The sequence below is a fragment of the Platalea leucorodia genome (assembly GCF_965183815.1).
Source record: "Platalea leucorodia genome assembly, chromosome: 5".
NCBI lineage: Eukaryota > Metazoa > Chordata > Aves > Pelecaniformes > Threskiornithidae > Platalea > Platalea leucorodia.
In genome coordinates, this window is record NC_138827.1 from 32346739 (window position 1) to 32362235 (window position 15497).

A 15497-nucleotide genomic window follows, 5' to 3' on the forward strand; every position below is an offset into this window, starting at 1 on the left:
GAGAAATGACTCTGCTTGTCCAAGGTCAATAGAGTCCACAGCACAAGCACAACCTACGCTCAGGGCTTTGCCCAGGCAGCCCTTCCCTTTTCCTGCTCAGCGTGGCTGCGAGGAGACGGCACGCTCAGCTCTGCCAATAAACGTGCCCTTCATCTTCAATACCCCCACGGCGGTCAAGCTAGAAACGTGCAACAAAAGTAAAATAATCAGTATGTGACAAGTTGATGACACATTTCCTTAGCTGCAAAAAATGTGGGTCCTGGATCACCCAAACGTCAGTGAGCCACCTGAGTACATAGCAGAGGGACTATCAGCAAGTGGTGTCTAACTGCCTTCTCCTCCCAGGGTCTGCAAAATCCATCACACCACCCGGGGACTTCCTTTGCTTCTTTGCCCAGGTGCAGCTAACAACCCAGACACGACTGGCAACATCTGGGAGAACACAGACCCAGATGTTTCTCATTGACATCGTAACCTTCCCCAGCCTTCGTCAGGGCATGCCCGCTCCCCGGGGCGGGCACCCGGGTGGGAGACGCGCGTGCTTGAGGGCAGAGTTGGGTCCTCACAGTGTTCCTGAAGAGGTGACCAAAGGCAAAGCATTTTTTTAATTTAAGGGCCCTTCTTCCTTGAGATGTGCCGTAAAACCTGAGGCCTGATCCAGACCACACCATACACAGCTTCCCCAGGCTGCAACACCCACAGCATCTGAGTTACATGCAAGTGAGGCCAGCTCGAGTTCTCTCTGTCCAGCTCTGTCTTGCTCTAACACAATCCTCCCCTGTTTCCACAGTTAACGTGTTGTTTTCATTTTAAGAGGGGAAAATAATGAGATGGTGGGAACATTACTTCTGGCTAATGGAGACAGAGATCTGCAGACTTTCATGGCTTACTTTTTCCAGTATATCCCAGTCCTGATCCAAATATCATCATACTTCTTTCAGTCCTGGACCCATCATGGGACTGGACAAAACACATTGGCCAAATTAAGACAGAAATAACTTGTAGCACTTTTCTACTTCACACTCTCTCAAAGACCTCTTGCTGACATTAAATTTCTGGTCTGCAGACTCCCTGCTTCCCCCACTACTGAATTTCCAGGCGCCTTCAGCACAGCTTCCCTGAACACGTTAGCCCCCAATCCTGAGCGAAGGCAGGCTGCTGATCACCATGCCTCTTCTGTAACCAGAACAACTCTTGGAGAGCAACACTTTTGTGCATGAACCCAAATATGCAGAAAGGAGGGAGCAGCACAGACGGTGGTAACCAGCCCCAGGAGCGGACACCACAGGAGCAACACCAGCAGTCCTGTACAGGGCTGTGCACTGAGCAAAGTGCAAAACCAAGGGCGAAGAAGCAGGGTTATATGAGTTTAGTTGCTTGTTCTCCCCCTCTCATGTCTAAGGGGCAACTCCTGATGTATGAATCTACTCAGGCTGGCAACTTTTTGATTGTGACCATTAAGTTTTTCTGCTTGTGCTCCGTGCAGGGTTACCCAGGTCACTGATTGCTCCTTCATCTCCCCAGTAAAAAAAAAAAAAGGCCAGTGGTCAAGCTGCCTTCTTGGGGAGGCTGAAGACAAGAGCTCAGGAGGGAAAAGCTGTCACCCTGGCTAAGGACTTTGCTGAAGGCTCACCTCCAACCTATAGCGCTGGTAATGGGAAGTGAAACCGGTTTGCAAGGAGGAAAATAAAGAAGAGAAGGAAGTGGCCTTCTGCAGCCCCCTCAATGGTGCTGCAGCGTTCTGCCCGCATCCCTCTGACCTGCCCTGATACCTGGTACCCAAGACGGCACTTTCCACCCATCCACAGCCATCAGGACCTCGCAAGATCCTCCATGCTGCAAACAGCGATGAGGAGACACGGTTCCAGCTAGCCTGCATGGGCCAAAGGTTGGCCTGGGTGCAGGGTGGCTCTGCTACGACACGGCCAGGCCATCCTGATAAGGCTTTTGCTCACCCAGCCCGAGGTACAGCACCCAGGATGCCGGTCACCCCCGTGAGCCCTCCTCCCTGCTTGCTCACAAACACCCTCGCCTCGCCTCCGGCACAACTCCGAAAGAAATCTTCAATATTGGAAGCAAGGTTGGAGGAGAAGGCAGAGCTGTAATCTGGTACCAGGTCTTTTCCCATCCTGGCACAACTGCCAAAGCAGGCTTTCTGCAATGAGGGATTGTTATCCTATGCCTCCTTATAGTGAGGGATGTTACAGGACAGACAATTTCACATACTAAATGGCTTTGCAAGTTGTTTCTTCCAGTGCAAGGAAACAATATCATAATCAGATGAAAAGGTTGAGTCTTTTATAATTAAAAATATCTTAATTTGAAACAAAGTACCGAAAATCTCAATAGAGAGAAATGGGTCCGTCAGGGCAGTTCCCTGAGTTTCACTTTCTGCTCTGTTTACAAAATCTATTGCATTTGGTGAGCCTTTAGACCAGTGGCATGCTGCTCGCCTGCTGACTGACACCCCAGTGCTTTCTGCTTTAGTTTTCATACAAAAGCCACAAAGCACTCCACCTTCCTTCCAAGAAACGAGCCCGCGCTCGGGAAACCAGCCGTGCCAGCGAGCCCAGCATCTGCAGCTGGACGCGTCCTGCCGCCCTCACCCTGCTCGGGGCTGCAGCATCGCAGATGTGCAAAGCACAGGCAAGGCTGCAGGACTATACCAGCAAAAACCTCCCACGCAAAAACTCTTGGGTCTTTGCAAATTAAAAACTTAATGTTGTTACTCTGGTGAGAGCCAGTTACTAAAAATCAGTGCTGCTTGGGGAAAGCAAGGACACGGTTTCCAGCTCTTCCTTTTTGGGGTATCCAGAGACACTTTGTGCCTTCCTTTTCCCACTGCAGAACAGCCCGGTGTTGACAAGAAGTAGTACAAAACATATTCTTGCTCTGCAATTTGGTGAGAAAGCAGATCTCAGCCTCAAGGTACCAAAAAAGGAACGTTTTAAAACAATACTGATTAGAAACATTGTCCCAAGTGAGGAAAAATACCATGAAAGTGTCCCACACCTGAACTCAAAGAGCAGTTTCACTGTCACCAGGACTCCCTCCCCATGTTATCCATGTTTAAGACAATAAATCTCTCTTTGCCCCGCTCCTTCCCAACATTGCTTTTCCCCCTCCTCTGTTGCTCCGGGTACTGCTGCAATTCAAGACGCCAGCGAACGGTTGAAGGAGAGGAGAAAGCGATGGCTAAAGAAGAACACCAGGCTTATCAGAACCACCATCCATGTTTTAAAAAGACGGGACAAAGAAGAAGGGCGCAGACAGAGATAGTACCGAAATCCACAGTCCTTCTTCAGCCGGAGCCTTCATTGACTTGAGGCCTAGGTCCCAGAGAAGGACTGCCAGCATGGCCAACAAATACCGTAGCAGCAACAGGAAAATACTTCAGCACTAAGATGTAAAGAAAACTGAATTCAGGGCAATGAATTTGCCCCGAATATCTATAACCTGCAAGTTCATATACACGGGGATCGCTCAGGCCAGCAGAGCCAAGCAGGCAAACAACGAGGTTGCATGAAAAGGGAGAAAGACACATATACAGATTACATGTGTAGATCTACAAAAAAATACACATGCCCTTTTTCAGAGTACGCTGTATAGGAATCTGATCCCACATGAAATTTCCCAAATAGAAATCCATTATTCCCAAAGAATTTCAATTGCTTTGCATAGCTGAAAAATGTCCTCAGAAGTCCCCGAATCTGCTATTCCATCCTGAAGAAGAGAGGTGAAAAATTCATAGACCATCAAGCAAACTGACATGATCAAACACCACCAGTGACATGAACCGCGGGATAAAAATTGTCACAATTTGCTTTCAATGGCTGCTTTTCTTGGAATATGGTATTAAAAGAAAACAATGTTGCCCCCACTATGAATTTGCATTAGAAATCCATAATAAAAATAAAGCTTAATATTATACAAATGGGTACAGTTCTCTATAGTGCTCTTGATGCAGATTAAGGTTAGGCAGATTTTAGATGACAGTTATTTACCTCAGTCTAACACCATGTATGCACAAATGGAATTTATTTTATAGCTGCGGATATTAGCCAGAAAAGGAGATGAGAGGAAATCTTACAGTCTCATGTAAAATATAATTATGTCTGTTTTCTACCCCTTGGAAGGCAAACAAAGAAGGAAAAATGAATCTGCTGCTAGCATTTAATGGGACTTGTTTAAATGATATCAAACAAATAACAACTAGCAACAATTCACAAACACCTTCACTTTTATTTTTTCCATAGGGCAATTCCAGAAACTAAGACCTTGTTGCCTTGAACACTTTCACTCCTACAGAGCAGGATTAGGCCCATGCCTGAGTATGTCTCTTTCCTTCAAGATCTTCAAATTATCAAAGAAAGAGGAAAAAAAAAAAAAAATCACAGAGGCACCAATGCTTATTATTCTCTCCCTCCTGAAATGTACACCCGTTCCCCCCCCCCCTTCTCCCAATTCCTTACGCAATCGCCACTGATCAACCAGGAAACTGTTGCTAACTCTTGAATTTTGCAAGTTAGCAGGTAAAATAATAAAACAATGTTTTAACTGTCAGAGATCCTGGCTCGCAAAGTGCACTTTGGTCATTTCCTTTAATAACTGTAGTTTAGCGGTAATGATTTATAATGGTTCATAATATTCTACTAACTGTACTATATTAATAATACTAATACTTTGCCCTTGCCTAGTGTCTTCTGTCAGGAGATATCAAAGCAGCAGACGCCGCCATGAGGGAGGTATCGCTGTATCCCCGTTAGGGATCGGGAGACTGCGACTCTGAGCCGTGCCCAAGGTCGGGATTCCCGGTCCCCAACCCAGCACGGCGGCCACCAAGTCTGCCTTCACTTCTCCTGCCGTAGTTTTGTGACAGCAGTCGAGTCTGATCGATGGGACTGAAGATGTAATGTGATTAAATCCTTCTCGAAAAGCAGGGTTTGGCCAGTGGTTTGGGGGCCGTGGTTTTGATGGGAAATACCGAGCAAGATGGAGAGTTTGCCCTGCAATTGCACAATAAATACACTCACGCCAGCATTCAGACGCACGGGGCAAAAGAGGGGTGATATATATTTACTGTGCCCGTGCCCGTCTCTCCAGCAGGAGGTGGATAAATATGACATTTAGGCGTTGCTCGGCGCAATGAGGACGGTGGTTACGAGCCCCGACACCAACTCTCGGGGAGTCCAAAAAGGAAGAGAAAGGGCACCAGGCATCGCTGGCATGGCCGAGCCGACATGAAAGCTGGCCGGATGGCAGCGGCTGCGCGGGGAAACATTTTGGAGGAGAAAACAGCCCCAGCCCTCCCCCTCAAACGATCAATTAAAAGCCATCCTTCTGCCGAGAGCCGGGCGAGGACAGCAAATGAGGGCTGCGAGCAGAACAGCCGCCCGGCCGGGCTCTGCATGACAATTGATGGGAAGGGGAGGCCGGAGGGGGCGGCGGGGGGGAGGCAGCCCCATCCCTCCTCTCACCATGGTGATTAGGTATTCCGAGTGCGCCAGATAGCCCCAAATAACAGAAAGAGAAATATAAACTGGAGACCGGCAGATCCAAGGCAGGCCAGATGGCCCTGCAGCCGGCAGGGGCTGCTCCCATCCAGCCCTTCCCCACTTTAACTGTTCAAACATTTCTTTATCCCAACAAGACAATTAAGCCGAACAGCATGGAAAGGAGTCTCGGCAACAGTTTGCGGAGGGAGCAGGAAGGTTGTTGCCAGAAAAGCAGAAAAAGGAGGTGATTGCTGCATACCCCAAGACCTCCTTCCACGTAGCGCACCTAGCTCCACGAGGACGATGCGTTTTTAGTGGTGAGACAGGGATGGACGCGTGGCCCTCATCTCTGCTACTGCCCATCTGCCTGCCCACCCCTTCCGAAAATCCCCTGTTGCTCCTTCACTCCTACATCACGCAGGGCACTGCGCGATGGAAAGCAAACGTTCCACTTGATTTATTTCATCATTTCAGAAGCAACGTTAAGCTTGCAGTTTCTCATGGCCACGGCTGATTATTATTAGCAACAAAGCATCACTTCACGTTAGACCCCAAATTTTACCGTCCTCCTAAGTGGTGCATCCCAGCAGGAAGAGTTGTGAGAGCGAGCAATGGACGTGCGCACGCGTGTACGTGTGCGTTCCCCCTCCAACCCATTGTTCTGCCACAAAATATAACAAGAAAAACCTTCTTCCCCTCTAGCACGTGCACATATGTACACATGTACATCTCTACATAGGTCCCAGCCTGCAAACACAAAGCCCAACACGCGCATGTCTGATGGGGTGGGTGATTGTAGAGACAGTCCTCGGCCTGATTTTCAAAGCACTACGTTATTCAGGAATTCAAGCTGTGGTCATCATAGCCCTGATGTTCATCACCTGAAGTGCGACTTACATTTGATCAATAACGAACCAGTTGTTTCAAAAGGAAAACTAACTCCATGCTAGACATGTTCTTTAAAACCCTAAAGTGGAACAAAGAGCTCACTAACACAACGCACAAACTCTCTTGCAGGAGAGAAACCAGTTGCAGGACAAACAGACTGTGTCCAGGTAACCAAGGTTAAATATGATTATAAAAAATAATAACCAAAATAACGTTAATAAAACTACCCCCACTTTACCCACTAGCCCCAGGAGATGAGCGAGGACTGCAGTGTGCTCACCAACTCAATCGCTCATCCTCAGAGCACACCAGGAGCTGGGCAAAAGCCACCAGCAGTAGCAGGGAAACTGAGGCTAGAAGAGCCAGTGGCCAGGATGCAGGAGGTCACCTTGACACATCAGGCTGTGCTCCACAAGAAGTCACAGACAACAGACGACGAAGACCAAGCAGCAACAGGAAACCATCTTCTGTGGACCAGGGAGGTGGGGGATGCGGGCGGCCTCGCAGGGACGGCAGAGGTGTCTGGTCTGACAAGGGCCAGCTCTTTGCCAAGAGATCCCGGCTTTGGCATGGACCTCTGCCTGTCACTTTGTGGGAAAGCGATGCCATGGTGACTGGGTACAGAAGGCCACTGGGACAGATTTTATTAGAAGCAAAGAATAAAACCAGGGATTTTTTTTTTTTTTTCTTCCTGATTTTAAAACAGGGCTATAGATCTCTTTTGCAGAAAGGAACATGCCATTTATTTCCACTCGTTCTAGGAATCTCAACTATTGTACGCTTATTAAAGGAAACCCATAAAATATGTCTCCCGGTGTCTTTAACACATGCTTTACAAGAAGCCCCTAAACTCTAACAAATGGCATTATTTTTCTCAGTAAGTACCTAAGAGAACGGGCCCATCCAGCACACGTTACGTCTGCTTCTCCCTGGAAAGACTCCGCTTTTCTACGTGCTCCCTGTACACTCTATCGCTCCAGATCTCCTGAGTACCTGCATTTTACAGCAAGAGACAACTTGGCCAAACGCAGACATCTCAGACCAATTTGCTGAGTAACAAGGAGCATAATCCCGCCCGGACGCACCCAAAGGAGATACTGTCCCTTCCCGGGATGCGCAGGTATGGGTACCGCTGGCAAGCAACAGCCTGCTTTTTTTAAAGTAAGGAAAGGTTCACCCAAAAGACAAAGCAATCTCTGCTGCATAAATACATATCTTACAGGGCCAGGTGCTAATTTGGGTGACACCAGCACACACCCCAAATAATTTTACTGAATTCTGCAAATTTCCTCCACTGGTGAAAAGAGGATGAGACTTTGCTCCCATGATGCAGAGGACTGAATAGAGCAACTTCCAAACACTCCTTGAGATGAAAATGCCTGACTTTGGATTCTCCTTTTGCTGCAAAGTATCTGAAGCGTAAACTTATTTTTCAGGAAAATTACAACTCAATGCATTGAATTCCTTTTTTTTTTTTTTTTTTTTTTTAAAAAAAAACAAGTTTCTTAGAAAATCACCATTTAAGCTATGGGGTAAAACAAACATTTTAACGAGCTATTCAAAAAAGGTTCTTGTGCAGTGGTACAGAAGAATACGCAGTGCAATCACAGTAATTCACCTTCCATGTAACACAAACCCTTTCAGGAATCTGAGAAATACAACTAAAGGATTGAGCTCTGCAAATCTGAAAAGCACCCGTTAGACACGTAAAGGTGTTGCTGATCTAAGAACATTTTACAATTTTTGCTTGCTGTTGTAGAAAAGCCTTATTACATTTTTGCCTCGAATCTACAGCCACCTACCTGCAACGGATTCTCCATCAGGAGCACAAGTAGGCAGTTTTTACAAAGGGTTATATATAACAATTACACAAGGACGCCACAAAACTTCTCAGAGACAACCACCCCCCAAAGTATGCATTTATATAGCAACTCCAAATAGACGCATGCAAATGTCAGTGCAAAACAGGATCACGATTATATCTGCAAACTGTGATCTCTCAAATTCCTCATTGCGGAAGTTTTTCTTTTCTAATGGTCAACATCAAAGATCATTAGGATCCTCTAAAAAGCTCCACCGCTTGCTCTCTCGGCCTCCAGCAAACACACCCATACGTGTGTATGCACACACCAAATAAACTCGCTGTGTTAATGGAGAGAAGTTTCCATGGTGCAGTATCTATATGTGATGGGAATATGATACAGAGCCAACAGACATATTTAGTGTACACTGTCCTGGTAGTTACAGAAGAATTTTAATGTCGATGAAATATCAGGGATGTTGCATTTGCTCTGCTCTACCATGCAGCAAAGCATCTTAAAGAAATTTAACAATATGGGTAAGAAAAACGACCAAACAAAACACCTTCCACTTCTGCCCAAGTTTTCAAAGCTGCCTGCAAAGTTTTTATTCTGCTTCCTTTCGCCGGCAAGTCCCTTGCCACAGCACTGGCGGCGGGGGAGCCGGGCGTCACCGTGCCTGCCTCTTGCACGCGCCTGTGCCAAGCCCCGGCTGCTCCCGGGAAGGACAGAACCCACGTTGGGTGCACGCTGTTGGCAGAGGCAAGGCACGGCGGTGGATGTGGATGTGTCTGTCTGTCCACAGCTGCGCTCCATGTGGTCTAATTCATTTAACAGATTTACTTCTTTAAATGGGGTATCTGACAGGATTTTGCTAGCAAGATCCATAGCAGCTGATGCGCTCTAAATTCATTTAGCCAGCGGACCCACTCCTCTGCCGCTATCTCCCGGAGTATTCTTCCAAGCAAGCTTCATTTCCACAGCCAGGTGATATTGATAAGAGAAAGAGCATCGACAAAGATGTCTCTAAGCCTTGCCATCTCACCTGCCTCCCCCCCGGATAATTATATTACTGGCTTACACACATGCACATCCATACACGCTCCCACCTACAGCCGCTTCCCTTACAGACGCAAAAGGAGCGAGAGGAGATGCTGAACAAGGAAAGGAGCTTACGGCACAAAAAGTAGCACTGTCGGGGGTGGATCAGAAGGAGAGGGGGGAGACAGATAAGAGATCGCATTCGTAGTGCAAGGAATACACAGCTTCTGCCTTCAGTGGGAATCGTCCTGCCCTCGCAAACGCCGACATAAAAGACACACTTGCAGCATATTTCAAAACCAAAGAGCAATGGATTTACAAGGCAGGTTGATTTTATGATTACTTTTATTGAAAAGGTACGCTGGGTTTAGGCAGATGCCTTTTAGCGCCGGTAAGTTAGCACAGTGCCTAATTCAAGGAGACAGCCTGAGGAAGCAGCGCCGACAGGGGAGAGAGAGCCACAATGTCTCTATTACTCTCCTCGGCATCATAAAGGGGAGAAGAAAAAAATCACGTCTGAAAGGGAGAGGAAGGAGTGGGGCAGCAGGTTTTCCTTGCAAAAAATATAGTGATAATAACAACAACAATAATAAAATTATTTTCTAGGAAGAAAATTCAACAGAACAAAGGAGCCCACATGAAAAACAAACCGCTCGCTCCTTGGTCTATACGTCTGGCCTTACAGGAAAACTCTCATCGTAAGTTAGCGCTCTTCGTCAGGGTACCACGCTGCTGGCCCCAGACCACTCCCCATCGTGGGTCACCTCCCAGCTCAGCAAACCTGGAAGCCTGCCCTTCCCGGAGGACAGCTCTGCCCCTCTGCGTAGGCAACGCCGCAAGGGACAAGGTGAGGGGGGAGCAGGGAGTGACAGTGAGGAACATGCGGACCGGTTTCCTTCAGTCCTACCACCGATCTGCAAAAGGGCACATCGCCTTTCAACGGGCACCAAAGGGGGGAAACACTCAGAGAAAGCACACGGCGTATGTCAGGAAACAGCTTATTGGATTGTAAGAACGCATTTGGGTTTATGTCTCGAAGAGGGAGCTCGGTGGCCAGAAATACTCATAAGTTAACCAGAGGAAAAGGCACTTTTGTCCTAACCCGAGGCACAAATCCTGAAGGTGATGCATTTGCTCTAAGAACGGTGTGCATGAAGAAAAGGTCAGAAAGAAATACCTGAAGAAGCAGGGGGTACGTGTTTGCTGCAAGCTCTGGGAAAGTTTCTGGCTACACACTGCAGCTGAATCCCTGTTTGCACACATATCATCCCTGTTTACACACATATATGTACCAGCACCTATAGCCTCCCGCTGGGGCATGGACAGCTTTCTGCATGGTCAACATTGTCTCTCCAGCCGTGTGCTGGAAGACAAGTTTCCTTCAAGAGCACCTCACCCTAAAATCTGTCAATGTGCATTTAGAAGAGACGAGGCAATAACTGCGTGATTGAGCTTGGCAGGCAGGAAAGGCTGGTTTTCCTCCGCCGTCAGCAAGAACCACAGCACTGCGGGACAATCACCTGTTGAGGATCTCAACAAGGCGCAACTAAAGAAGAACCAACAAGTCAACGGAGGTACTTACATCTGTCACTTCGGTCTTCGGGACTGGATGAGGTCTCCCGGTCAGAAATGAGGCCAGAAACGGCAAAGATCTTCTTCCCCGTCTCATCAACTTTGAGGGAGCCGGGGGAGCTGGAGGGGAGCTGCGTGCCAAACTCGTACTCCTTCCCATCAGCGTCCGAGAAGCGCAGATGGGGTGAGTCAGTGTCATGGCAGTTTTTCAGGCGCTTGGCCGGTGTAAAGGCTGACTGGTAGCTCTCCCGGTCTTCAGTAGATGCAAAGGGGCGGAAAGCCCCAACGCCGCTGTGGTTCAACATGCTGATCGGGGTGCAGTCCAGGTTGGGGGGTGCAAACTGGGGGTGGAGGTGAAGCAAGGACGGAGGAAAGTCACGGTTTGCAAACGCTCCCGGCACCCCACCTTGCCGGTGATACATAGAGGCGAAAGTATATGAGCCATTGGTAAAGGGAATATGCACGTCCTTATCTGCTGACACAGGGACCCCAAAAGGCCTCGGCTGCTGGCAGGGAATGGAAGCATCGCGGCTGGCTTCGGCGGTGGAGGCGAGAACCATCAGCGCTGGGGAGGCCAGCGGGTTGGGGAGGTAGGGTGAGTTCTCCATCTTGAACGCTGCCCGGTGTAAGTCCATCGGAGTCTCTTTCCTCAACAGGATCACAAGCAGAACGATCTTCCCTGGAAGGAAAGCACAGCGATGCCTGGGACTGGAGCGGGGAAAATTACTGGAGCATCATCACCCTCCGAATGCTGCAAGGAAACAGAAAAGAAAAGAAACCACAACCGGTTAGGTTTCTGCGTTCATCTCCCTGGGATGCTCCAGCAGCAGGGTGGCCACATGTGTTACAACCCACCGGCCGGCGACGCGCCACTGTTCTCATTCAAGAAAATCAATAGACAACTTCACACACTAGTGGAATCAGCTCTGGCCCTCCAGGTTAAAGGGTATCATCCAGTGCAGATGAATGAAAGGCAAACCAAACGTAATAACACGCAGATTTAATAACCTACTAATAAACAAGGTTCGGTCTAAAATTAAGATAGTAACTCCAAATTATAACTGGAATTTTATATGGCCAAAGAGGCACGTACATATAATTGCAATAAACTTGAGAATGCCCACACATACACACACCACTAATTTGCTGGGAAGGGGGCATGTGGCAATGACATAAAAATATCTATTGCACAGAGTTACCCAAAGAACCCAGCATACAAGGTTATACTGTACACGATGCCTAAGATATGCATTAACAGACATGTATTTTCCCTCATTCTCCCAGTATATGTGTGTAAGTAAGTACTTGCAAACACAGTACTTGATACCATCATATCTATATCTATATATCTCTGTCTCTCTACACACACACACCCCCCATTGGAATGTGGGACTGTGACTGTGTACGGGTGCGTGTGTGTAATACACAAACACCCACGCGTGCACACACAGTCCCTGTTAGCCAAAGGAGAAGAGACTTCCCCAGTAAAATGCCTGGCGTCTCCGACAATATTTAAAATCATAATGGGTGCTTCTGCCATCTGATCTCTGCAAGCGTCTGCCTTTCGGGTCGGGGACAAGAGAGAATGGATCAGTAATTTTAGTTCCTAATGCACTCACTCTTAAGTAGATTTGTAAACTGCCCTGGATGTGCCATTAACATTTAGAGGAAAATGTTAACAAAATTTCTGCCTTGCATCTTGCCGAGCCTCCTCGGTTGGCTGCAGCCACCCAGCCAGCCACGACCCCCTCCCAGGGTGAAAGAAGGGAAAATGCTCCTTTCTGTATCTCCCCCAGTTCGCTCCGGCTTTTTGTGTTGTTATTTTCTCCCCCAATCAATCTCGTGTCTTTTCTTTTAAGCTTCCGCCGCCTGCCATTCAGGCCCCACAACCCAGCTTAAAATACAAGGACTATAACTTTGAAACAATATACTAGCCGCTGGAGCTCAAAGGGCCAGAAAAATCATATAATAATAAAAAGCTGTTACAAATTGTGCCTCTTAAATCCAGAGGGTCAAACATCTCAAATAAAACTTAGTGAAAGAGTGTCTCCCTAATGGAGTGCCTTTTGTACTCCATGAATGAGGGAGCCTAGGTTAACAAAGTGTATGAAATCCAGTCTGTGGCTTTAATGCAGTTCAGTGATAACATTTCCTCTCTCCCATCCTGTACCCAGCCGCTCCGCTGACTGTTATTAATTGTGAAGATGAGTGGACATCATCTCTCCGCTTCCTCATTTGGCACCCATCCTTACAGACATCATTGCTAAATTACCAGATTATGTATCTCGCATTAACGGATTTGCTCTCTTCCAAATTTTAAATAACTTTCCCGTCGAGTTCTCGCCATGGAGAGCGAGGGGGAGAGGGAGAGCGAGGGATGCCAAGGGCATCCTGGTCAGCGCTGCGGTCCTGGGTCCACTCGCTCCGCTGCTTCACGCCAGGCTGATCAAAAACGGGAGGTCAGGAAACTGCAGCCACTGGCAAATTTGGAGATGCCGGGGGTTTATGCAACCGGGTAAAAATATATATATATATATATATATATATATACACACACACACACGATTATCTGTCTAAAGAGATGCATGCAAATAAGCCACCGTTCTCAGAAATAAACAATCATTAACATGGAAGTGAAGCTGAGCAGTCACGGGAAAACACGGATTTCCAGGGAAAAAAAAAAAGCAACCACCTCTGCCTCCTTTTCTATTTTTACTTGTGCTATCACCCCATTACGTTAAATGTATTTCATAAATTAGTAATCTGGCCGCAACACTTGACACTCCTGTAGGATACTGTGAATCACTACGGCCGTTTATTCGTTTGCAAACTTCATTACACTGGGAATAAATCAACACATTACAATATCTCGGCCAGCCAAATTTAATTTTTTTTCAGCTCCCACTTCCTTTTTCGTTCTCTCTTGCTCCCTTCTCGCCCAGCACCTCCCCGCCCCCCGCAACACAGACAGATTAGACTGCGGCGGACCAGTCATTATGAAAATCTATCGTTAATACACTCCCAATGTCAAAATGTCATAGGTTTAAATACAGAACCCAAAAATAAGAAAACTAACTGACCTTCTTAATTAAAAAAATATGGATTGCAGGGTAATCAGCTGGAGGGAACATTTGGGTGCCGGGAAGGCAGTGGGCACAGGCAGAGTGAGGAACTGCTACTTTTCTGCCTCTATGCTGATTTTTTTTAATTTAGCACCTCGCGCAAATCCAGATTAAAATAACTCCAGCTATTGATCCGAGCAGTGGAATTGACATTAATTTTAGTTCACTTCTCACTTTGCAAAGGGATCAATAGGAAGTAATAACAGCTGACATCCCCGCTGAAAGGAGGAGAAAAGACGGGCTAGAGACAGAAATCGAAAAGCAACCAAATAAATCAGCAGCTACTTTTCCACGGCATCAGACAAACTCCAAACAGATTGCAAAAAGTCTTTGTTGAATTAACTAAACAAGGAGTAGAGGGAGGGGGGGGTGGAGATCAATCTATGAAGCTACGTAAACTGTCTACCAAGTATGAAGGTTAGACGGACAGACTGAAAACAAAGTCTAATTTTTTTATGATTTTTTTTTCATGGCTACTTATATGCATACGTACTGGTTTTTAGAGCCACCCTGCTTAAGGTGTACACAAATTACCTGTGTAATCGTGTATGTTACTAATAACAAGGCTAAACATGCCACAACCCAGACAAATTGAATCAACAGCCTTTAGCTCCGAACCATTAAAAAAAAATTAAAAAATTTTAAAAAATCTCTCACCAAGGAACAAGTTGTAATCAGTTATCTCTGGCTCAGTTTTGGTTCCTCTGCTTATGAAGCCTGTAGCACTGTGCTGAATTAGTTAAGAGGAAAGTCTGATAAAAGTAGGAGAAGCCATGACAGAGCTGGATTTAGCAGGCGTCACGAACACCCAGCAAGTGGAGAAAACAGCAGTGACCACTGGTTATAAGCGTAAAACCCACTCGCTAATCAGCTTGCAAAGAAACACAGGCATATGCAAGCACATGCACGCCCCGTACGCAGCCACCAGCGCTGCAAATCTTTTACTAAAATGTTACTCGGAGTTCCTATTCCTAAATCACCTCTCTGCTATCGATTAAAATAAATAAAACACACCACTCTGGTTTCTACAACAGGTTGCATTTTTGCGGTCCCTCAACCATTTCCAAATGCCAGAGATTAAAATAATGGGGCAAATTAACATTTTTCTCCCTCCAGAAACAAAGTTTTCTGGAGGAAAAAAAAATTAATTAACAAGCTACAGGGGAAAAAAAGATTAAAACAATAGGAAACCCAGGAAAATTGATGATGCATGTAAATTAGGAAAGACCCAGAAAAAAATCACAATATCCATTTACATTAAAAAGTTTTTTCCCCATAAATGTCAAGTAGGAATTTAGAAATATGCTCTGCGCAGAAAAGCCAAAGATTATAAAACAAAATAATGCCAGCTGTTTGGGGATTTAAGTGCTCAAATGGATTATATATTTGAACCAAACTGGATTTCCTTATAATAAATAAAACAAATGCAAGCTCGAAAGCCAACAAAGGAGAGCTCTCATCACTGGATTAAGATACAAAGGAAAAACAGTTAATTTTTTTTTCCGACGCGTGAAATATGCCAACTGCAGCCGCACACCCGGGCAGCTGCTGTGAAAACCGGTTTAAGGGGAAAAGAAAAA

General features: G+C 46.5%; 1 protein-coding gene across 3 annotated transcripts in view; it reads right to left on the bottom strand.

Moving 5' to 3' along the window:
• RNF220 (ring finger protein 220) overlaps positions 1 to 11439 on the bottom strand; it is a gene marked incomplete at its 5' end in the record, with an annotated part of 225240 nt that extends 213801 nt beyond the window's left edge. For 2 of the 3 annotated variants that reach the window (XM_082311490.1, XM_082311489.1), the window contains one exon: positions 10806 to 11430. In XM_082311490.1, coding sequence (XP_082167616.1) covers positions 10806 to 11430 — 625 coding nt within the window. Of the gene's footprint in view, positions 1 to 10805 lie in introns of all 3 variants that reach the window. The other variant, XM_082311492.1, reaches the window with a different exon arrangement.
• Positions 11440 to 15497: the final 4058 nt, after the last annotated feature.